Below are 24,853 nucleotides of genomic sequence, written 5' to 3'. Positions count from 1 at the left end.
GAGATATTCAAAACCTGACCAGACACGGTTCTGGGAAACCTGCTTTAGCTGCCCCTCCTTGAGCCAGGGTTTTGGATCAGATGATCTCCAGAGGTCCCTTCCAATCCCAACTATTCTGTGACTCTGTGGTGAATACTTGGTCAATAGGTACACAAGATCTGCTTCACCCTAAAATCCCAACAGACTAATTTCTTCTCTTCAGGTAATATCTCCTGCTCTCAAGGTGTGCACTTCCAAAGGCTGCAGCTTTTCTCCAGGTCCAGGGGAAATAAGAAGGGGATAAGAAAACAAAGGGAAAGACACAGAAATAGGCCATCTGCATGCAGGAGCAAAAGGACTACTAAAACCTGGAAGAGGCCTGCTTAGAGTCAGAGAAGTCTTCTAGATTTCATGGAGGTGTGGATTGTGGTTTAACAGGAGTTGGAAAATTGTCTTATTAGGAGACTAGAGCAGGAAACAGATGAAAGACAGCACTGCTAAAAGAAAGTTGCTGTTCCAAGAAGAAGCATGTTTCTTCTTATGCTAGATGGGTTAATCTGTCCAGAACAAGCTTCTGAAATCAGGGCCCACAACAACTTGATTTTTAGAAAAAAGAGTTGTTATTAGACCAGAATAATCATTACATTCAAAATAATGGACATTTGTACAAAAGTAGAGTCATATGGTCAGCAGCAGACCAAAACTAGTATAAATACCTCTTCCAAGTATTGTCAGAATATTATCTTAATTTAACAAATCCTGTAGCTAAAAGACATCATATAAAACAAGTGTTCAGTCCAGCAAGGAAGAGAGAGTAGATCAAGTGTAATTACAGTTCTGAGAAACTCATATGCAGTATAATGCAGGTATGCAATTATTAAACCTGCTGCTACATTAGCTGACCTTCATCTTGACCATTATACAAACAAATCCCTTTAGTTATTGGTTTTTGGTATTTCTCTGAGGATCTGGCACTTTGGGTAGCAATTTCAGTATGTGTATTTTATAGGTGTATACAGCAGTTCTCTCTCCAGGTAATTTTAACATTAAAATGCAGGCTTGTTCATGTACTCTTCCACTGTCTGGAGAAAAAAGAAAGAAACGATTGAGGCACTGTGGAGCTGTGAGGTAGGATAATACAAAGTCTTTGAAACAAACCTCCTTGTTCTCTTTGAAGGCAGTTATAGTTTTGCATGGAATTAGATCAGATTAAAATTTAGCAATAATGCTACTTCAAAAATCTTAATGGCCTTTCAGAATCTGTTCTTCAAATCACAACATACCACAGTTATTGCTAAACTCATCATATCTAGCTGGCCTTGGTATGTAGCTGGCCTACTAGCATGTGCTAGCACTTTGAAAAAGGCTCTACTCACACAGTGTTTCCCTAGCTAGTTTTACCAACATGTTATTTCCTTTAATATTAGATCATCCAGAAATACAAAGTAAATCCATCACATTCAGCTTCTCTTGCCATTCCTGGCTCAACAACGTAAGTTACAGAAGAAAATTTCTGCAGGATTTTGAATAAAGGTTACATACCTGTGCCTTGTAGAAAAACTACACAGGTATTTATAGACAAAAATGGAGGTTTCCAGCACACCCTTATTCCGATTTTAAATGTCATAGGTAGGTCATTTGTTTCCAATTTATTAGTGAAACAGTATAGTTTTTTTATATTTACACATACGTATGTATACAATAAAATATAATCTTAGATTATATATATATATATGATATAAATATCTTAGATATATCTTAACTTACTTCTTAATACAGTGACCAAGAAACTATATCAGTTAACCCAAAGAAATAAGTGGCAGAATGCAAGAAACTTCCAGCTGATTTCATAAGATGCAAGAGAGTTGAATTCAAATGTTATGTAACTGCTACCTTAACTGTTGTACCTTGTGAAAATGAACTTAAGACACATTTGGATAAAAAAATACCAGGAGTGTTTAGTTGTATTTTAAGCTCCTGTCAAACAAAGAAGCTGCAGAAAGATGAGGTGTTTGCCTTTTGTGTCTTACCTCTTGCAACATGTCAGAATCTTCTATAGCTTTCACTGCAGACTTCTTTGAAGTTTCTTGTACTTCTCCACCCATTATAAATTCATCAAGAATAAAATAAGCTTTTTCAAAATTAAAGATTATATCCAGCTCACACACCTGGCAGAACAAAAAACCCCACCCCACATTTAAATCAATTTTACAGCATTATAAATATTACTGGGCCAAATGCTGTTAAATTATCAAACGTATTCAACATGTACATTCTTTTGGCAGGTAGCAGAGCGAAGAAAGATACTGCAGATTACACAATATCACAGCTTCTGCCCACATAAATCATTATTCTCTGCACAAACACAGGCTAGATATAAAGATATTCTATTTATTATATTTTGTATAACACATTATATTCGTATCAAGTTTCAAAGAACAAAGCTGACTTCCCATCCTAGCCTACTAACCCTATAGTAGGTCTTATATAGCACATGTAATATGGACTACATACATTCACATAGAGCTTCACAGTGCAAGACAAATTCCCTGTTCTAGTGACCTTACAGGGACCAACTTCTTCTTTGTTTTGAGACTGTACAAACGTGAGTCATGGCACAGTGATTTAGATAAGGCATGAATTGAGGCACTGGGAACAATTTCAAAAATATGCATGGAAGAAATGGGTCTCTTGTAGTATTTAAAGACTTATCTGAACCTTCTTCAGGTCATTTTTTTCTAAAAAAACAAAACCAAAACTCCTTTATATTTCTCCTCTTGTACACGCCCCTTATTCTTGTACAATATTATGAAACAAAAAACCCAAGCGTACCTGAAGATGTCAGGAGGGAGAATTAGAACACTGACACCCAGGGATTATTTTAATAATTTTCCTCTAGTTTTTCCCTCAAATTCTATTGCCAGAAGAAGATGCAAAACATCAAGATTGATTTTGTTTTGGGAGAAAGGATGGAAAACATCTTTTTATGATAGTTTCAGCATTATTTTATTACATATTCTACTAATGAGTCCCACTCCAGATTGACAGGCAGAGTCTATCAGGGCAAGTAGTGCAGATGGAAACATGAAGCAGAGCAGCTACAGATAATTGCAATCCTGGCTGCCTGATAAACAAACAGTTCGCGGTAGAAAGTGAAACCTACATTTCCAAAGTATCTGTCCAGTAGTTCTACATATCGATGAACAACCTCTAGTGTCAGGAGCTCATTATCCTGGTCTTCTATTGCACAGCAGAAGTACAAACTAGCATACCTAGGAAAATAAAGACAAAAACATGAGAACAAACAACTGGATTCTCAGTGCTTTGCTCTTTGCAAAGCAACAAATCAAGTGATAATGTCTATCTGGTCTCTAAAAAAGCTGGTTTTTTTCTTTCTCTAAGTGCCCCACAGAGCACTTAAAAAGAGAAAGTTAAACAAATTATTAATTTAGTAAAAGGAAAAAAAAAAAAAGCCACCATTGGCAAAGTGGGAAATCTGTGAAATGTTAGAACCCCAACACTGGTTCTTAGCAAAATGAACAACAAGGAGCACTTTAGAGGTCTACCTCATCTGCTGCAGTAGCTTTACAGGCAAGTGGAGTGAATTAACTGTAGAATGAGTTATTTGCTCTTTATTAAATATATCAATATATATTATATGTATATATGTAAAAATAAAGGTGGAAGGAGTTACAGCTCAGCAAGCTTGCAGGCTATCAAATGACTAACAAGCATAGCAAAACTTTACATTTAAATCAGCCTCAGATGGAAGTAATAATCTACCCAATTTTTTTTCTGGTACAGTGGCTAGGGCCCCAACTTGTCACAACATCTGATCAGATGTTTACATCCATCATTTCACTGCAAAGTACTCAATTTTTGTTAAATAGGAGATGCTGATTAGTTTGTATAATGTAATATATTTAAGCCTAATGTTGTTTACTATAACTTTACAAGGATTAAAAGGCAGTTATTGCTAAGCATCATGTAACTGGGCACCAACAATTTGTTTAGAAAAGTAAACAGGAATTAACAATTTCCAGAGCAACAAGTATTTCAAAGACAAAATTTGACAAAATGTTGAAAGCCCCTCAGAACACTTCTTGCAACCTTTTAAGAGTCTGATAAAGCCTAGCACACTTCTCAGTTGAAGATCTTGAAGATTTAGAAGGGGGAGTAAAGCCTAAAGTCTTCCAACAGAATTTCAACCATTAATACTTACCATATTATCCCCATTTTTCTCTTTTGACAAATTGAACAAGTATTTTTCATCTAACAATTTACCTTGCTGATTTATCCAGGGACACTGTGCGGGGGGTTAGACTTAAGACAAAAGATGTCTACTATCATGCTCTGGCACTTAGCACTTCTTAAAACAAATGTGAGCATTTACTTTTCCTCTTCTAGCATGCGTGGTATTTATGTGAATAGTAATTGTATGTTCTCATAAAATTACTCACACCTTTTGTAAACAAGCTTGAGGTCTTTCCAGTCAACGAAACTGCTTGTTTTTTGATTGCGAGCCAAAATAATCTGAACAATTTCTCGAGTGATCTTTTTCTTCTCTTTCTCAGGTAATGTTGTGTACCACTTCTGAAGCCTTAATTTCCCCTGTCGACTGAACAGCAGTATAAAGTGTATCTAGAATAAACAAAACAACATGGTTAATGTCAGGACACAGCCAGCCTCTTGTCCACAGAGTGGCAGGCAGAACACGCCCGTGTGTGACTCAGGAAGCCTGTGAGATCTTAGTGAAGCCATCTCTAATACCGACGTGAGTTTTGGACGTGGCGTCAGTGAGATTTGGGGGGGCTGAGCATGGGAGCAGAGATCACACCATTGAAGTGTGGAATTTGACTTGACCCTTTCAAGTCACAAATAAAACACCATGATCCTAGAAGAGGTTACAAGGAGCAGAAGAAAGCAACCAACTATTTTGGAAAGGGAACTTGTAAAGTTTTACAAGAGAAATCACCAGATTATGAAATACAGTTTATTATGATGACAAAGGACAAACCTCAGGGCCTGGGACATTACAATACTAAAAAAGCACTGCATGTGTATTATCCTACTAAAATTTCAATTTTAAAGCCAGTCATAAGTTTGCATGATTTGACCCATTATTTTTTCATGCTTAGCATTAGCAGTATTATTGAAATACAGAACTGCTAGCTTTTAAAAGCCAATGAGCTTTTAGGAGAAAACTATCAATTAACACGTATACAAATACTTTTATTAGCAGATTAAAGTAACTGACCATACTACGTCTACAAGCAGCCTAGCAAGTCATCTACTCTCAGCACAGAAACAGCTTTGAGAATGCAGGAAATCTATTTGAGGATGACCATCCATCTCAATTCGATGTGCTCTGCTAAAAGAAAAAAACTTAATGGGTATAGAGATGTTTTCAGTGGCTCAAGAAAATGTGAACTGCTCTGTTCTTTTTGACAGGCACTCCCACCCCCATCACTTTTCTCACCAGTACCAAGGGTTAGAGGGCTGTGGACTCACAGGAAGGACACCTAACTGCAGTCACAGCCACGTGCATGGTGGGCACAGTCCCAGTCGCCCATGGAAAGAGACAGGGCTTCCCCCATGGTCACGAGGAGCTAGGCAGAAGGATAAGCATCCTTCTCATCTGCTCCCAATCCTAGCAAACTCACTACAGAAAAAAGGTGGGGGCTGGCAGGCCCCGTGCCATGTCCCCATTCCCATCAGCCTAGCCCTGCACTTCCGCTTTAGCTTCTCAATCTACACCCTAGTTCCTTCTCCCTCTTTGTTTTCCACCCCAGCTTATCCCTGTGCCTACACTTCCCCATCACTTCATCTCCCCAGTAAGAATTAAAGTTAAGGTTCATAATTACTATGAAGATTACAATGCAGATTTCTGTAAAGAAAAAAGTCATTCTGCACTTTGGTAAAGTCAAAGCAGAAAAGTGCACCACAGAAGCTCCTGCTTAAAAATAAAAGAAAAAAATGAGCAGCTGGATTTTAAACAAAATACTTATTCATAGTTCAGAACTATTCTCTAGCTAATAAGTCACATAGTTGTTGAATAATCTGGAGATAAGAGCTCTGAAAATCTTGGAAAAGACTTCAAATGTGGGATCATTTTAGGGACAGGTGGACTGTTTTATTCCTGTCTGTCTGTAGCAGGATTGCTACAGCTGCAAATACGGCTCTTGCTATCATTAGACTAACATGCTTGATAAAATTACAAGGATTTTGTAGCTGCCTTGTGTTGAGTACTATAATACTCTCCAGATAAGTTTGCTAAATAAAAATAATTATGTTCCTGGCAGTACACATGGCCTGATTACAGTGAAGATCAAAGCACCATGTTCTTGCCTTTCTCTGTTCATATTACCAACTGGTTTTTGACCTGGTAATATTCCAACTATCTGTACTCCTTCCCAGTAAATGAAGGAACTTATTGTCTGTACACTTGTCCACTGACAGGAGCTGGATGAATGAAAAACTATTTTGCTTGCTGCACAGCACATTACCTTCAAAGCCTTTGTAAAGATGAGTGTATTTTGAAAAGCAGAGCACCAGCTCTGAAGATGCAGGTCAGCAGGTGTTCACTTTAGAGTAATAAGGCACAGGTAGCAGCTATTTGATAAACATACATCTAAAATATGCTGAAATACATAGGACAGGATGATCAGATTCAACTGAAAGTGCAGGGAGTTAGTGAATCCATGGTAAAAGTTGTGAGCATGTTCAGCAAAACAAGATTCCCATTGTTTGAGACAGTTTCTTGCATCCTCAGAAAAGAAATATATTTGCTTGCAGTGCTTCAATAGAGGAAGATAATGTCACTGTATTCTGGTTTAGGTTCAGTTGTTGGACCCACAGGACATTAAATCTGAATGCCTGCAAATAATACATATATCTCTAGGACAGCAACCACATACCTCCAAAAGGTTAAATATGAACATTATTTCCATTTTCTGATGATTGATTTCAATATGTCATGCTTCGCCCATAGGAAACTGAGCTACTCTCCATTTAAAACTGCTTTGAAAACTCCACTAAGTTTCTTCTAAAGATGCTATTGATTTTTCACCAAGATTAGTACATTTCCATAACTAAATGGCAACATCTTCCTGAAGCAATCAGAAAATATCCATTGATACTCTTTAATGCATTGAGATTCATACACAAGCTTCAAGCTGTCTTTTGGGCCTTCCATACCATGCTCTATTTCACATGCAATAAATAACTGCATACCCCATAATCAATTCTACAATTATTGAAAGACTTACAGCTAGAAAATAGATAAGAGCCACTACTGTAATCCAGCCCCATGCTAATTTTACATGCAGCAAAACAGTATATACTACCCTCAAGCCTAAGTACGTATTACCGGCTGAGACCTCCTGCAACAAAGCAACATATTAGAAAGATGGAGATACCTAGAAGAAAAAAACACTGTTTTTTTTTCCCTCTTCTGATTCTTCTTCCTTTTTCTAATTTCTAAACTCCACTCAACCTGGAGAATGTGCTGGGAGGCAAATAATATTATATTCTCAGGAGATTAAATGGCTTAATTCCTATAAGTCTTAACATCAAATTTCTATAGACACTTCTTCATTCAGGTCAGCTTTGCCCTGCCCAGCCATGTTGACATGATACACATTTCTCATTCACGTAGCTCCATTCATTACAGCTCACTGGAAAGATTTTGATGCATCAATAAACCTGGAAATGATGGAGTACTGCATAAATGCAAATCTAACAGCTCATCTGTTCCTTGTTCTTGATTGTGGAAACATTCGTTTTTTCCCACTGTGATAATCACAAGACAGATGTTGATTAAGGGATTTTTGGTTGATGTTCAGCAGCCAATCTACGAATAAGGGTAGATTATCCTGCAGTATTTTATTTTATTTTATCTAGTTTTAATTCCAGAAGAAAGCAGAGGCAAATGATTTGCTTCAAACAAGCTAACTTTGAAGCAGAGGGCTCGGTTTTCTTTCATTAGATTTTTAAGGTCTGAACTAGAGTGGGTCAGGATGAGAAGTGCAGTTCCTATAAGAGCATCAGCTGTCTTCACATGTGGAGTCTGTAGGAGACAAGCTTTAATCTGGGAGCTAAGTGTAATTTTATCAGCTTGTTTTACTGCATCAGATTCAACCACCTACAGTACAGTTCCAAATGATCTCCATAAGTGTCAGTAAGTAATCTAAAAGACTATATTTTATATTTGTAGGCCATATTATCTAGTCTAGTTGAAAAAATAGTTGAAAATCAAGCATTCAAAATAGATTTCTAAAAATGAACTCTATCCCCTTCTCACGCATCTCTGAATTAACTGTAGCTAGCTAAGTTATATAACATGATTATTTGCAGAAAGTTGTGAGGCCTTATGCTTCATTGAGATCTACAAAACTAGCCAAGGAGGAAAAACATTATCCTGAGTTTTAGGGCTACTGAAAAATCAAATTTTTGATTTGACACAAAATAATTTCAAGGTAAATAGATTAGACCTCAAAAATGCAAAATACAGAAGGTCTACATGTTCCTAAATAGCAAACATAAGCCACCAATGAACACAGTGATTTTTCCCCTTTCTTTAGGCAACCATTCCAGCTCCCTCTTTTTACTGACGGGTCCTGTCATGGTTTGACACACAGCTCACCCAAGCTCATCTACCAAACTTCTCTCCTGAGACTCAAGGTTCCCTTCAGCACAGCCTTTCACAGTATTTGGCCATTTCATACTCTAAACCAATCAAATGCTTTACTTTTGGCTGACTGGTTTCAAACTTGGATCATCTGTACCTTTTACAGAGATCTTAATCAAAACTGTACTTTAATTTTTAGTAAGACTAAAGCATTTAATAACCATTCCAGACTGTATACTATTACATACAGAACAACTCATCAGTAAGGATATCAAATACAAAAGACAACATGGGAAGACAAAGCAGGTTTTCCTCCCTCTCATTCTTTGAGTTTACTGTCTAATGATATAAACATTTAAAAGATACCACATTTATTCCTGCAAGGTAAACTCAAAGGGTCAGTGCAGCAAGAATCTCATCCACCCCACTGCAAGAAGAATGTGGGCTGGAAATGCTTCTCCTCAACCTGTAACGAGAGGGTTGGGAGGGCAGAAGAGGAGACTGGCAGCTGGAAGACTCTGAAAGGAGCAGACTTTGCTTTTTTACTGAGTTTTTGCAAGGATTTGCTCAACTAGGCAGCTCTACCACTGAAGCAGCACTGTTCTTTAACTCTGTGCTTCAGCTGTAACCTTTCCAAATTCAGTTTAAAAAGCTTTGACTCTCCCTGATGAAAGTCACCTCTGAAAAACAGAAATTGAGTTCACAAGTAACTAATAATTGCAAATGAGGGACTACTATCCTAAAATGGACAACTTGGTAGAATTTAAAACTCCGACTTCTGATTTGTAGGCTGCAGGTAACAGCGAGGCAACAGGCAAGGCAATATATAAGGTGCGAATAAAAGAAAAACTCATGGACCACAGAAAAGGAACTGGGAGAAAAAAGCCACACCTTGGGCGGCTGACATGACAGCCGCTGCTGAGAGCGCCTGCGGGAAACCAGCCCGACTGGCCGCACCTGGTTGAGACAAAGTGACTTTGTATCGTAATGTTCTCTTTTAACGTAACCAGAGCTTTCATTCCCATTCCCTTGAAGTCTGCCTTTTCTTTTTGTATTGTTTTAGTCAAGTTCATAATCTGCCTACCTTTTACTATTTGTTATTCTTACCACACAAAATAATATCTTTTCCAACACAGACAGCTATCCAGAAAATTTTTTTTACAACACACAGCTATCTGAAAATGAACAAAAATGCTTTCACTAAAATGTTTCTTTAAAAAATAATGGACATCCAAATTATTTTGGTCATTAGATGACTTTCTTTTCCAATCAAAAACGTTTAAAAAATTATATTTTGTTTACTGTTTTTTGGAGGGCGAAGAGTAAATATTGAAAATATTTCCAAGAAAAATGAAGAGCTACTGTGAACAAACACATGGTTTGGAAAGCCAGGCTTTTAGGGTGGAATGACAAAGACGTTCTGAATGGACAACTAGCCACCCAACATACTAACAATCTAGACAAGCCAAGGATAGATAGAATACTAAAATACTGAATTACAGATATTTTGGTATTCTTCTACTGTACAAAGCCCCCTTCTGCTTAGTGACCCCAAACATGCTTTTAAAGCAATTTTGTAAAATCCAAGAAACAGGCTACTTTAATAAAAACATGTTTACATGTTTAGTCTGTTACTAAAGCTTTTATTTGCAGTATCACAGAAGCTGATACATGTGTTTGTTAAATACTGTAGCATCTTAGCTTTAAAATGTAAAATATGTTTTTAATCTGTATGATGTAAGCAAAACAAAAAAAAGAAGAAAAAGTGAAAAACAGCAACACAAGAATATCAAAATAAAGTACGGTTGCACAACTGGCATGGAATTCTTTCCAGCTTCACCTCCATTAGGAGAATTTCTGAATGGTTTGTGCTGAACAATACCTCCAAAGTTCATGTAATAAAACCTGTGCCAGATCATTATAGTTACATGTGACTATGGTTACACATTGATTTTATTCTTCACTTGATGCAGAAATCACCTGTATTTTATTACTGATATAAAATTTTAAATTGACTGGCATATGAAAAATTAAAGGATATTTGCACCATATAGTACTGATCCTGCTGACAATAACCTTGACAGTTTATTTAACCTGAGTTAAATAAAACTAATAATTTTAAAGCAGTGTAGCTGAGCTCAAGTTCTGAGCCAAAAGCCTCTTGAAACCTCTAACCCTCAATCTCTGCCTCAGGGCCAGAAAACAGCAGCGATGAGGAGCTTTTCAGTCGCTGAGGCTGTGTCCAGGCGGGTCCTCGGCACCACGGCAGGCTGGTGGGCGGACGCAGCGACACTGGCACCAAGCGCAGAGATGCCGCGTGTCCCTTGTCCTTCCGCTCCTGCTTATCACTGCCTCTAGCAGGTTTGGCAGGTCTAATCCTCCACATCCCGGCTCGCTCCTCATAAACTGGCAGCGCTCCTTCAGTAACACCCTCCCTGCAATAAAGGCCGGCCTGTGCGCTCCTCCTGGCGGGCTCCTGGCCTCCCTCCAACAAGGAAGTCAGGTTTTTCTAGCATCTTGTAGAAGAGAGGAGCCAGGACAGGTTTCCAAGAGAGCTCCTAAAACCTCCAAGAGGGCTCCTAAAATCTCCAAGATGCAAATTTAGGCAATGGTGTCCAGGTATTACAGAGGATAATTATTCTCAGGTTTTTTAATCAGTACTTTTTCATTCATGTAAGTGGAATTACTCCAGTTTATAGACAATAAGCGAGAGCAAATCCAGGCTGGGAGTTTGCATAAACCCTGACTTCTGCAACTTGGGAACAGCCCAGTGACACTGGCACTACAGCAATGTCAATCAGAAAAATGGCAAATCTTCAGCCTCAGCACCAGGGCCTGATAGCTGCAGGGATGCTAGCTGGCTGACCGCACAGAAAGCAGCATCACGGGAAGACGTTCAGAACAATTATGAACTACGTAATCACATCCCTCCTGCCTCCCAGCTGGGGCTCTCCGAGCTGTTTGTATTTGTTTGTACATTGTTACGGCAAAAAAACTGTTGGGCTGCTCTGAGGAGGAGGATCAGGTAAGAGGCTGAACAAACCACCCAGAGAGCTATCCCAAAAGAGATGACTCAGCAGAAAGCAGGGGAAGTGTCAAGGCTGTTTTGGTTTGCGGGGTTTTGCAAATACATTTTCACAGCAGAGGATTAAGCAAAGTTGAAGAGCTTGTGAGTCACACTAGCCCTGGTGTATTTTATCATCCCAAGAAGCCATTCTCCCAGGCTGTTCTTCGAACACCTGTGAAGAAACAGAGCTAGACTGTAGCCCAGCAGGCTCTGGCAGTAGTTGCAGCCTCTTCTGTTCTCATTTCCAGTTTACTTTCATCGGTTACTTGCAAAGCCCTGCAGCGCACTCCTCCTGCCTCTGACCTTCAGGAGCAAAGCTTACAAGCCTTGCGCTGGTGCGGGGGGCCAAAACAGAGGGATACAAGAGCAGCCCAAGCTCCTCAGCCAGCCGGTACACGCTCCCACTGAAGGCAGCAGCGCTGGTGGCACAGGGACATTGCTGGTCTTGCAGCAGCCTCACACGAGTTCCTTCAGCTCTCATGCATCATCTCAGCAGAGAGGCACGGTGAAAATCTGAGCTCCAGTAGGACCAAAGATACATGTATGTTTGGATCATATTTGTGAATGACTTTGAAAGAGAATGCGAGTCATTTTTTGGAAACATTGAAGCATTTCATTTAGCATTTCATTCCATTTTCCAACAGAGAAAAATCTGTTTTCCATTTGAAGTGGCACTTTTTTATTAAGGAAAAAATAAACATGGATTTAATAACCTAAATGTGAAAGAAGCAACCATTGTTTAGGGAAGGGAGAGGGGAGTACAGAATCTCACAAATGCTTTACCTTGGCCCAAAATTTTGCCTCCAGAATTAAAGTTGTTTGAGTGCAAGTTTTTGGGCCCAAAATTAATTCTGCTATTCTAATTATTCCGCTATACGGCAGGTCTTGTCATGAGACTTAGTGGAAAGGATGTGTTTGAGGTCCTGGCCCCCACCCCCAGCTATCTGCTGCTCTACACAGGGTAACTATGTACACATCTCTTCAGAGACAGGTCTGCAAAAGCCTTATTTCATAGCTTAATTAAGCACAGGTACAGATTAATAATGAATTAAAATTCAAAACTAACTGGCTGCTTTTCAGTGGTCACACCCTCTAGTTTACCTTTTATCTGTAACATGCTCTCCTCTGTGTTTTATTAATGGGGGACAGAAGCAGGGAGGAACAACACTCAATGGAAGCTTGCAGTAAAACAAGGAATTGGGTTTGAGTCTCTGGCTACTCCCCCAGCTACCGGACTAGCCTTTCTCAGTTCAGGTCATTTGCGACACTGGCCTTTATAGTCTTTCCTGGTTTGGTAGGACCTGATATCTGATAAGCTATATAGTTCTTGGGAGAGACCAAATCCAGAAAGAGATACCAAATAGAACATGCCTTATTGTGGGAAGAGGATGAAGTCCATTACACGCGACAGCCTGGTGGTTCTGAGTTTCGTTTTGTAGTAGGTTGTTTAGCCACACTCATGGTTTTTCCAGAGCCTGGACTAGACAACTAGACACCCACTGCATACTTCACACATTCACCTTGCAGCATTTAGTGTACAAGGGCAGAACATGGTAAATTTCTGCATTTTCATCAAACATAAAGGCAATTCCATGTCTCGTTCCTTTGTGCTTTGCGTCTATTACTCACCTCAGGGGACCAAGCAAAGGGTGATGATCACACGGGAATTGCTACACTAGTTAATGAGCTCCTGAGAACTGCAAGCAGCTGACAGAACCCACCTTCAAGTTCCAGTGGCAACCAGTACGGCAATAACAGACATTTACTGGCTGGCCAAGATGACTTTTAATGCCTTCTCTCCTCTGCTTAGGTCTGAACAGAGGATAACAGATGAGCACCTTACATGAATTCAGTAAATCAGAGAAGAAAAAATACCAGTGGACCCAGCACCTGGGGTTAAATCTGTGGTATTGAGAAACATAAATCAAGGGCACATTAGGCCAGAAAGACATGTCTGCCCAGAAAGACCTGTCATGCTTTCCTTCAAACACACAAATGTAAATTTTGATATTTCCAGCCTACGCCACTGGCTCTGTTCCTACTCACAAATAAACACTGTTTGTGCATGACTGGGTGTCTTAAGCCTCCCTAAACTTCTGCAACGGCCAGGTCTGGCCACTCAGCAATGCATATGCCCAAAGCAACCAAGGAAAGGCAGAGGACAGCTTGCAGGAACAGGACAGTAGGAAAATTAAGGGCATAGACAGTAATTAGTAGCTGCGCATGTGTGGTACAGAAAGAATTGTTTTCACAAGAGCAGCATGGTTTTAATTTAGGCATCAGTGGAAAGACTACAACTGGCTCACATAAATGCCTGATGAGGACAAAGCATGAACCTTGTAAATACTGCAGAGAGGAGCAGCTCTATCTGCCCCCTCTGACTGGGCAGTCTCCTCAATGCCTACATCATTTTGGTACTTTGCTGCTTTTCTGTATCTTATTCTAATTTCTTCAAAATCCTAATCTTTACAAGCCATCCCATAGACCTTCTGAAGGCATCCACTAAAAGCAAGAGCAGCCAAGGGACAATCATCTTACATGATCCACATGCTTGGCAGCATTTTCTTGCCTCCTCATCACCCAGCTGTGTTCTCATACAGCCAGATATCCCAGAGGCAAAGGCTTCCCATCACCCCTCCAACCTTCCCCCTGCATCTGCCTACCCCAAAGGTAACTCCACATCCTAGTAATTCCTGAGACATGCCTACAATTTCCTTATTTGTGAGTGAAAGTATAAAAAATGGACTTAAGCACAGGATAAGCTGATGATCTCTTGTAACATTTCTTCTTTTGCTCTCCAAAAATGAGCTTCCCGCCCAGAGACAGTGAAGTGTAAATTGCAATTCCTGCATAGCCAACAAGCCTAGAGTGGTCTCTAGTATAACAATGGGACTCTGCAACAACCAGGAGCACCAGGAGTACTCAAGAGATACCCAAGTTGGAAGAGGACCATGTCACCAGCCAGGAACTACAAACTTCTGAGAAGAAACCTAAAACCTATTTTTCCTAGCAAACTCCACAAAATGGTATTCAGTTCAACTGAATGAAATAGCATGGCACAATTTAATACCAGATTATGGATTCTCCCGCACAGTATTCTGATTTGAACAGTTCCCAGAGGGAAGTCCATAAGAACAGGGCATGCCTGAAGTCATTCGTGTGGCACTCCCAAGTCTCCAGGAATCACAGGGTTAAGGATTCAGAGCCAGAAACTGAATCCAGACAATCCACCAGTGGGCCCATCCTCTATGAACTGCCTAACTCCTAGGACAGCAAAGTACCCTTTAGCAAAGGATTAAAAAACTTCCATCTAAACTGAGTGAAAAAAATATTTCCTTTTGCTTTCTTTAAATTTAATACCTAAAAATTTCACAGGATGCAGTCTGACTCTTCTTGTTGAGAACCATTCTTTATACCATTCACGATTTTATACATTTCTATCATTTCCCCTATAGTCATCTCTTTCGAAACTGAAAAGTCTCCATCTATTCAGGATCTTCTCAAATGAATGCCATTGCCACTATCTATTCCCATGCTAATAGTTCACCACAAGGCAAACAAACAACGAAATACTACATGAACCCATTTTGTGTAGAACACTGCCTCAAACAATAGGATTCATTTATTTGTAATTTTCTGTCCCTCCCTCGTCTATTCCAATCTGCTGCCCTTCTTGTCTTTCAGACTCAGATTCCTGGAGGCAAAGTTTGCAGTCTTTGCTAGGCCAATAGGTACACAGTCGTGTCATAGAGTGGAAAAAAGCAGGCAAGATCTAGAGCACATATTCTTCTTTGAATCTTCGATAGTAAATTCTGTGCAACAACGAAAACATCTTTTATAGATCTATGTTTATTTTAACAATTAAGGGGCATTGAGACTGTCAGTGAAATCAAAATTCAGAATAGCTGAAAGCTCATTTCCAAACACCAGACAGGTGTGAGAAACTGCAGTCACTTCAACAGATACGTCTACTCAAGCTTCAAGATCAGTGACTAGTATCAAATTTCTTGTTAAGTGGAAAGGTTGCTTACCCATTCCTTGTCTATTCAGGCCAAATAAATTTTTAGATTTATCCTATTCCTCAGTGGGATTCTTCTGATCTTTCTCTGGGTTTCAGATCATGTCCACAAGTACTGATTTTTCACACTGTACTGATGAAAATCACAGGTAGGAGGGAAGCAGGCCATTTACAATGTAGGCACTAATTCTGCGCTTAAAGCTATGCAAGCAGAACCAGGTGCTATTATCAGACAAATACTGATAATACTGAGGTGGCAGTGGGATCAAGGTGTTGCAATACTTACAGGCATGGAAGACTATAACAGCGCATGTCCATGGGGAAACAAATCATTTTCTCCTCTCTGTTCTTTCCCTGCCCTTTGCCTTCCCTGCCTATTCAGAGGGCAATACTTCTAGGGCATGTTTCTCTGCTGCACCCATACAGTGTCAGCTGCAGCCATAACACTTGCCTTTGCATGGCAGGGAGCAGAATTTAGTCTTTTTTCTGAAAAGCCTTTTTTTACATGGCACGAAGCAGTAGCTAGGCAGAAAAGCAGTCTTTCTCAGCAGGATATGAAACAAGCTTTGCTAAACAGACTCTTTCCTGAAACTTCCCTGAAAGTTTGCAACAGAACTTTTCCACCAGAACAGTTTTCTTGCCAAGACATGGTACCATTTGCACAAGTACCTTCCACTCAGATCTGAAAACATATGATATATGCCACTCCAAACAGGAGGAACTGATCTACTGAGAGTGAGCTTAAATGACTTATTGAAAGTTCTCAGGCTGTGAGTCTGGTAAGACCCTTATTTCTTGATTTGTAACCCAGTGTAACAACCCCTTCATGGAGACTGGATGACAGAGGAATTTTAAGTGAAAAAATACCCTGACAAGAGCATCCTTCCTTCAACACGGGTTTCTACGATAGCAGAATGGGGTAAGGCAGACCACTAGTTAACATGATTATGCCAGCAAGGGTTTGTACTGTGACCACAGAAAAAGAAAAAAACCATGTAAGAATGCACACTCACCTTACAAAATTATAATAATCAATACAGCAGACAGTCTCCAAATTGTCAATAAACAGCACTACCGTGAGCAAAGCTCCTTTGGGATCATTGTGAGTGCTCTGAAAACTAGCATTTGTGAAGTGTATGCATCAGGGAGACTTCTGAGATCAGCTTCCCTGAAATCAGCTCCCATACATACTGACGGTCAAGGGCAAAACAGGAGCTCCACTTGTTTACACAAGCTTTACTGAAGGGAAATGAATGAGCAGGGCTGACTCGGGGTGTAACCAGAAAGATTATATATGCAGACTTAAGGCATGGAGACTGCTCTGCCATCTGTAAATTCATTATTTTGCATATTCTACATACAAATGTAATGACAGGTACATCTTTTTAAATACGCTAAATTAGACTTACATGTATGAGGAGGTGCATTCTGGCTGAACCAGTGAAAAAAACAACCTAGTTCCACCTTTGATGATAGAGCCAAGCATCAAAATTTGGTCTCCAATGAAAGAGAACTGAGAGGCTTCTGTTCAGTTGCACTACTGGTAACTCACATTACAGATGCACGCAACGGGCAAACTGTGTAAGGCAGAAGCCCAGGGCAGGCTCACAGAACCTGCCCGAACTCTGAATTACCAAGCAACGAGATGGGTTTCTCAATTAAGAGGCACCACTGACCATCTTACTGCTTGAGAATCCACAGTTCTCCTTGGGGAAAATCTAGCCATTATTCTGAGGATTTCAGTTGTCACATTTAACAAAAAAATAACCACAGCAACCTTTTCTGATCCCAGCAAACCACCAAGTGCGACAAGGACAACACTGAATAGTCACTGCTAAAGGCTTCCCTTGCAGGATCCTGCGCTGCAACCCTTTAAACTGGACAGCTGCTGCCCCCACCCCGTGCTGATCCAAGCTAAAATAAGAGGTTGCTGCCACCGACACCCAGATGTAGATCCTGGGTGCCAGTGTGGATTGTTTGCCAATACAACAACGCACACGGAAGAGAACCAGATCCGCTAACTCTAGTGACCATCTCTTTCACACAGGTACATGACTTTTATTGCCAGCTCATCATTTTGTCGTGAATTCCATCATAAGTGAAAGACTTTTTCAGCTGTTGTTCCCACCAAAATAAGGCTCATCTAATCACACACAGCAGGTACATGCTCTGATCATTTCATTTCTGAACCTGACTAAACAGCTTCAGCCAAACTTGACAAAGGTAGAGGTCTTGAAGACTAGAGCTCCTGCAACTGCTATTGGAATAGGTAGCTGAGACAGAAGCACCTCAACTGAAGGCAAGACTGATCTGCAAGCTCCCAGCTTATGAGACACCAGGGAACGTATCTGGAAAAGCGCTCTTCCAAATGCTCCTATCACAAGAAAACCCACAGCCCGGAACTGTACCATTTAGACTCCAGAGTCAGCCAAAACACACAAATCTACACAAAACCAAACTCGATACTTCTCCAGGCACTAGAACTGACCAGAACCTCAGCTCAAGTTACAGGAAGACTTTATGAAATCTCTATATATCACAGACTTGTTTTCCTGGTTGCCTACGGAAGGTTGTCAGCGCGACCTGAGGTCCTCCCCAAAGGCTCAGAAGGTAGGAAACAAGAAGAATACAACATTCATTTCCTTAAAACAAGTGCAAACCTTCTTAAAATTCATTTGGAAATAGTATTTCAGCTTCTCAGAACAACTGAGGCAGCCCTAACGAGCAAGCCAGAATGCACTTTTTAAAGAACATCTTTTATATCTGTTGAAAGGCATCTCAGATCACTCCAGCAAATGGATTTTTCAGGAATCAAAGTTCCTTTTTTTCCAGGGCTGAGAACACAAACGAGATGTTTACACTTGCTCTCGGTATCTGTCCTCTACCCTAATGAGTGCCAGGACAGCAATATTCAGATTACAAGGACTACTGCAGAACGACTAAACGTTTAAAAACCTGGCTCCACCAGAACTTTGGTTTTTCAAGCAGCGTACAAACTTTTCTGTTTGCTTCGGTTCCTAGGAAGCGAACACCCGTGGGGAAACCTACGGAGCGCCCCGGCGATGCCGAAGCGGCGTACCATCGCCGAAGAGCCGAGGCGAGGCCTGCACGCACGCCCCCCGTCCAGCGCCGAGCAAACCCAAGGGGTTTAAAGCCCGAGCGGGGCACGCCTGGCTCGCGGCGGAGCAGGGCGGCCGCGCAGCTACAGGTGCCGGCTGCCCCGCAGCGCTCTCGAAGCGAGGCCAGCGCGGGGGCACCCGGCGCGGCGGGGCCGGCGGCGCGGGGCAGGGGGTCCCCCCGCGCCACCCGGGGGCGGCAGGCGGCCGCGGCGGGGCTGGCCCGGCCGGCGCGGCGCGGCGCGGGCACTTACCATGGTGTCGCGGCGGCGGCGGCGGGCTGGGCCGGGCTGCTGGCGGCCGCCGCCTCCCTCCCTGCCCGCCTCCCTCCGCGCCAGGTGAGGCCGCGGCCGCGCATCCCGCCTTCCCACAATGCCCTGGACGAAAGTCCCCGGGCGCTCCCCGCCCCCGGCGCCGCGCACCTGCCTGCCTGCCTGCGCCGCGCTGGCGGGGGCTGCGCCGCCCGTTGCCCGCCGCCCGTTGCCCGCCAGCCGCGCGAAGCCGCCTCACGCGGCCGCGCTGCCTGGAAGGGGCGGCCAGCCGCCACCCGCTCCCTCCGCTCTCCTAGGAGAAAGGAAACAAATACTGTAGGCAAACGGGCGGTTTCGTGACAGAACAGAAAGGCGGGAGCAGCACTTCTGCTCCCATCAGCGGGGCACCGCAGTAGCGTCCCCACCGACAACCCTTCTCAGAAGTGAAGGCGCCAACGGCAGGGAGGGCTGGCGGGGACTGTCACCACGCTGCCTAAACCCCACATATTACCTCTTACGTGCGTAAGAATTACTCAAAGGGAGCCGTTCTCATCCCAGTGAAACCAGATTTTAATAAAAATGCACTTCATTTCCTTTCATGGCTCTAGCTACTTCTTACTTCTGATGCTCACACCCTTCAGACCTGCTGATGGAGCTACGGGCATGATTATCCTGTGGCCCGCCTCAGTCAAAATAAAACTGGGTTAGTTTAAATACCTTAAATGGCTGGACTTTGCCAACATTTTCTTTTTAAGAGAGCCACATTAGAAAGCACTTGCACAAGCAGCTCTGCCAGCTGATCAGCAAATTCTTGTAACCTCTGGCAGGGATTTGCGGATAAGCAGCTGGTGCCAAAAGCATATGCAACATCCATGGACCCAGCATGTGAATCAAATGCTCTAAACCCAGCCTATGGCATCTCGAGCTCTTAACTGTGGGCCTGATCTGGATACAAACTCTACCATGGAGGCATATAATGAGGAGGAGGAAGTTTGTTTACTGCCTAAGGGAGAGATGTTCCCCAGCACACAACCCCACCTTCGGTGTGTCTGGATTCGGGGTATGGGTCCCATCTGCTACAGTGAGAGCTGCTGCCTGCAGCGCCCCACTCTTGTATGCGGCTCCAGATGCATCCACGGCATCAGGGAGAAAGAGAAACCTGAAGGAGCTCAGGGACGCCAGGGAATAGCGTGGTGTCAACAACGGCCAACACTGGTCGAACCCCTTTCAGCCTCTCTGCTTCGGCAATGGGGGAAGTCCCTCTGACAAAAGCAATTGCATGCGCACAGCTGGGAGGGCAAGCTGGGCTGAAATGCATTCACAGCTGGAAATGCTTGTTTGCAAGAGCACAGTGAGAAGGAAAGGAAGAATGATATCCTACTCCATAAAAGTTTCAGAATTTTTACTGTTTTTCTCCCTGAAAATTTTGAAGAATTCATGTTTTTAGGGAAAAGAGGGAAGAACTAGCTTTATAACTAACAGAAATAGGGTGTTCAAAAACAAGAAAAAAATAACTGATTTTAGAGTGAGAAAACGTTACCACTGGTAAACAGATTTTATCCTTTAAGAGAGGCATGTTTCTAGGCATATATATACTTCAGCCTATGCCTATATCACCCTTCCAACTACACCCTCTTAACCATAAGGAATACAGGTTGGTATGAATGTATATACAGAGGCGTGATCCTTATTCTCTCATTTAGCAGTGTGGAGGTAATTCCCCCATTTCCTTGCGCATGCACAGCCCTTCCTTTCCCTAAGCTACGACTTGGTCTGTATAGACACACTTTTCCTAGACTCCTTTGCAGCTACTTGCTCAGTTCTAATTTCTCTATATTTCAACCCAGTTCTCCCAGACAGCAAGAGGCACGCCGCTCAGTGTGTTGCTGCTGACTGACTAGTGCTCTGTTTTACTTCTGGAGTGCGCAACACAGGAAATGTGAGCTCCAGCTCCCTACAGATCTCACGAATACTTCATTTGCTTGCTTGCGTCTATTTTCTGACTGCACATCCTGGGCCTGTAAAGCAGCAGTAGCTATAGACCACATGAAAATTCGCCTTTTACTGTTCAGCTGTGGTGCAGCACACAGCATGCCACAAGAACAGACACCACTGGCCCCACTGGCTTTGCTGGGACTCTATCTTGCCCTCAGTGAGCTCGCCAAATATATACTTATTGCAATCAGCATCTGATAAAGTAGAATAAAACCTTTTGCTAGGTTCTCTGAAAGGTAGCTCAGATGAGTAAACAGGCCACAAAAGCTGCCGTGCTAACCATGCTGAAAGGCAGGAACACTGCCTCCCCCAAGGGGTAAACACCTGTTTTCCCCAGAATGGCAGAACCACACTCCTGTCCCACGCAGTTCCTGGCCCTGCCTCCTGTGGCCTGTGCAGAACAGCAGAGAGCTGGCTCTGCAGTTAAAACCCAGATGTTCCTCAGTGCTGGTGAGCAATGAATGTCCACTGAGATCACCAGCAGAATTTGGAAAGCCAGGTCTCTGAAAGCCAGCTGGTACACTAGGAACTGGATTGGCCTGTGCTGCAAACATGCAGACATCCCAGCGTAGCTGTATTGGAGATGCAGGGTATCAATCTTTTCATTTCAAAAATGAATTAGAAATTAAGAGCTGAGCATTCCTACAAAAAAAAAAGTTTCATGAAAACAACAAATAGTTTCATGAAAACAACTCTTTTCAGCAGCCTACATCCCACCTAGCTGTGTGCTCCCGTTTACTCCAGTGATGGACAATAATATTTTTTGCTTAACAATCTTACTGCAATAATCTTGCTTTTCTATGCAAAGACCTAATTTAATTTGGCCCATGACCTCAAGAGAACTAGCTTCCTGCTTTTGTGTTTTTTCTGAGTACATCAGAAAGAAAGAAGCAGCAGCAAACGCATCATGCATGCAGTGCACATTAACAACAGTGGCAAACATTAACACTTTACGGCCAATCTTGAAAGTTAGTAGAGTTAAGAAATTTGCTGCCCTACAGAGGAAAGATTGCAAATATAAGACCATGCCCAGGTTAGATGTTTTTCGGCACAGAAAGCCAGACCGTACTTAATGAGTGACGAACTAGAAGCCATAGATAGTTGGAATTCTCCTGCTTCCCCCACCACTAGCACAGTGTGCCTGCATAAATTTGTGATAAAGATGATAGCTCAAACTTTCCTAATAGAAACTACTGATGGTTATCAGCATTGCAGAGCAAGGGGAGTGGGGGATGCAGGAGAATGGCTGTGCCAGGTGAACTGATGGGAGAACACAGCAAGCCAGGAAAATTCCATGCCCTGGACTCCTTCAGGTCTTTCCCCTAGGCCACGTTAATCTGAACACGAAAGCTTGCAAAGTAACACAAAGTTATTCTGCTAACTCAAAATAGGCTGCGAAAAGACTGAGGCCCTTCTCTTTTGGATTTTATCTTTGCCTGGTGGAAAATGCTCATATCTCTTCCTTAAGGGTCCTTTGAAAAGGCTTTTAAGGCAGGCAGCTTTTTTTTCCTACCGGATATTGCATCCTCTTTGTCTGTATTCCACTCTTCTAGCAGCTATCACATTCAGAAATAAGAAATGTTCACACTGATAGTTACAGCGGCTTCAGTGAGTTTCGTGTGCGTACAGATGCTCGTAAGAGCTTTTCTAGCTCCTAGGAATAAGTTTTAGTGAATTTGAACATTATTTATTTGAACAGATGTCATTGTTAAAAGGTCAGATGCCATGGACTGATGAAGTCCTAAACCTGCACCAAGTTTTACATAAGGCTGTCCTAACTTATTCACATTTTAAGGGCTGCAGAAGCTAATTGCGGGCCATATAAGTAAAGCTACACATTCACTAATGATCTACAGTTAATTGCAAAATTATATTCCATGTACCTTTTCAGGGAAACAAATGAAACCAGCAGGTTACATTAAGAGACAGAAACCACTGTCTAAAGAATAACAGGAAGAGAATAAAATACACCATTTTTGCTTCCTTCTGAAAAGCTGCAACATTTCCTTCTGAAAAAACACCCTTGTATTACAGAAAGAAGTCTCCTTGCTCACACTGAGTACCACAACAAATGAAGCAGAGCACTCACCATTTACACTGGTTCTAGCCAGCACTCTCTTTGGTCTCATTTTTCAGCACCTAAACTGAGCTTTTGTCATGCACGCAGAGCCACAGGCTATTTCAGATGAGCAGAACGTTGTGAACCAAGGAGTTCAGGTTCATGAACACTCAGTGATTTTACAAGAGACCTGCTGCGCAGGTTTTTTTCCACTCAATACTAGGTTCATAGGGGAAAGAAAAAATGTAAAAGCCCAATCTATATTCAACTGCAGGAGGTAGTGTTTAATTGCACTTTGGATCAATAAAGGCAATTTAACACTTGCTCTGGATTACTAGGCAGTGGTTCGTACTTTTCCAGACAATTTTTCCCTGCATTTCATTTGCTCCTTTTTGTCGTTTCCTCATAAGATCTGAATCCTCCAGAACTTAAATGCAAGACAGAACAGTCATATCCCTAAGGAACATACAGAATTATATTTCAGTGTCACATACTTTGTACTTAGCAGCAGCAGCAATAGCATATTCAGTAAGTAGCACCAACATTTCAGCAGTTCAAAGCACTAAAGAAGCGTAAAAATTGCATTTTCAAACCATTACAGCCTGTACTGAATTGACAGGGGTACACAAGCACTTAAAGGGTATCAAGTAGTATTTTATTCCATTTTCTAGCTGTAGAAAACTAAGATCAGGCCAAAAGGTAGGTAAACATTAATAAAGCTTCATACAGAATTCTACTTCTATCAAGAAAAAACATGTTATTGTAGCCCTCTTGTGTTCATTTGGATTAACAGCTATTGGATCCAGTCTCCTTCCTTGCAGCACCTCAAATTAAGGGCCCCAGTGCTTCTGCATGCTTTAACCACACCACCATTCGTTTCACTGTCCTCTCCACCTTCCCTCAGCTTCTTTCACTCTTTTCTCTTTCACCTTGACTATTAAACCTAACCATACTCAGACCATGCTTTGAAACAGTAGAACACGTAGTTGATATATTCACACACTAAAACAAGAAAACTACCGTTTTGAAGTAGAAGGACTAAAACATCCCTTTATTTCCTATAAGCATACTTACATGCCCTGCATTTCTCCTCCCTAAAAGGGCTGGGCTAGACATAATGAACAACCTTACTTCCCTCTTTTAGATTATGCCTAAGAGATCAAGTTTTAAACAAAATGTTCCACAGATATCATTTAGACATTTACAACATTTCTTTACCCTTACAGAAAACAACAAGATTAAAAAGACTAGTGGCCACTCCTTAGTTGGGACACAGCACAAAGTCGGGGATGGAGAAGCAGCAGCTTTATACCATATTCTTTTCCAACCTGCAAAGGCTAAAGCGAGCAGAAGAGCAAGTACGGCTGCATTGCTATGGGTGCTTACTGGGATGGAGTCTTGTACCTGAGGGTGAGACAGCAGGGTGTTTCCACAGAGACACTCACCTTCCCTGGCTGCTGCCTCAGGCATCCTTAGCTCAGCCACACAAGACCCGCTCACCTGGCACATCAGTAAGCTCAGGCAGCAGTTGAGGTGTGCTTCAAAAGCTCCTATCACCCATGTCAAAGGGTCAAACTCCAACACAGACATGCTGCTGCAGAGGAAACTTGGAGAAGGAGCCACAAACTAAGAAAGAAAGAAGAAGAAATATAATGAGAATGGAGATACGACAAAGGACAGTGCCTAGAACAGAAAAATAGCTATAGCTTAGCAGCAGCAAGGAACATTGGCAAGCAGTG

The 24,853-nt window shown here is 41.9% G+C and overlaps 1 protein-coding gene across 1 annotated transcript; it reads right to left on the bottom strand.

Annotated features, from left to right (window-relative positions):
• Positions 1–605: 605 nt before the first annotated feature.
• AP1S3 (adaptor related protein complex 1 subunit sigma 3) lies at positions 606–19,157 on the bottom strand. Its single transcript, XM_067301921.1, has 5 exons — positions 19,064–19,157; positions 4,442–4,620; positions 3,143–3,251; positions 2,010–2,147; positions 606–1,061 (listed from the first exon to the last, which is right to left on the bottom strand). Exons 1-5 carry the CDS (start codon positions 19,064–19,066, stop codon positions 1,026–1,028), a joined length of 465 nt encoding a protein of 154 aa, XP_067158022.1. The 5' UTR covers positions 19,067–19,157; the 3' UTR covers positions 606–1,025.
• Between the last annotated feature and the right edge of the window lie 5,696 nt (positions 19,158–24,853).

Source organism: Apteryx mantelli, chromosome 9 (assembly GCF_036417845.1).
Source record: "Apteryx mantelli isolate bAptMan1 chromosome 9, bAptMan1.hap1, whole genome shotgun sequence".
Classification (NCBI taxonomy): Eukaryota; Metazoa; Chordata; class Aves; order Apterygiformes; family Apterygidae; genus Apteryx; species Apteryx mantelli.
This window is presented reverse-complemented; position numbering and strand designations above follow the sequence as displayed.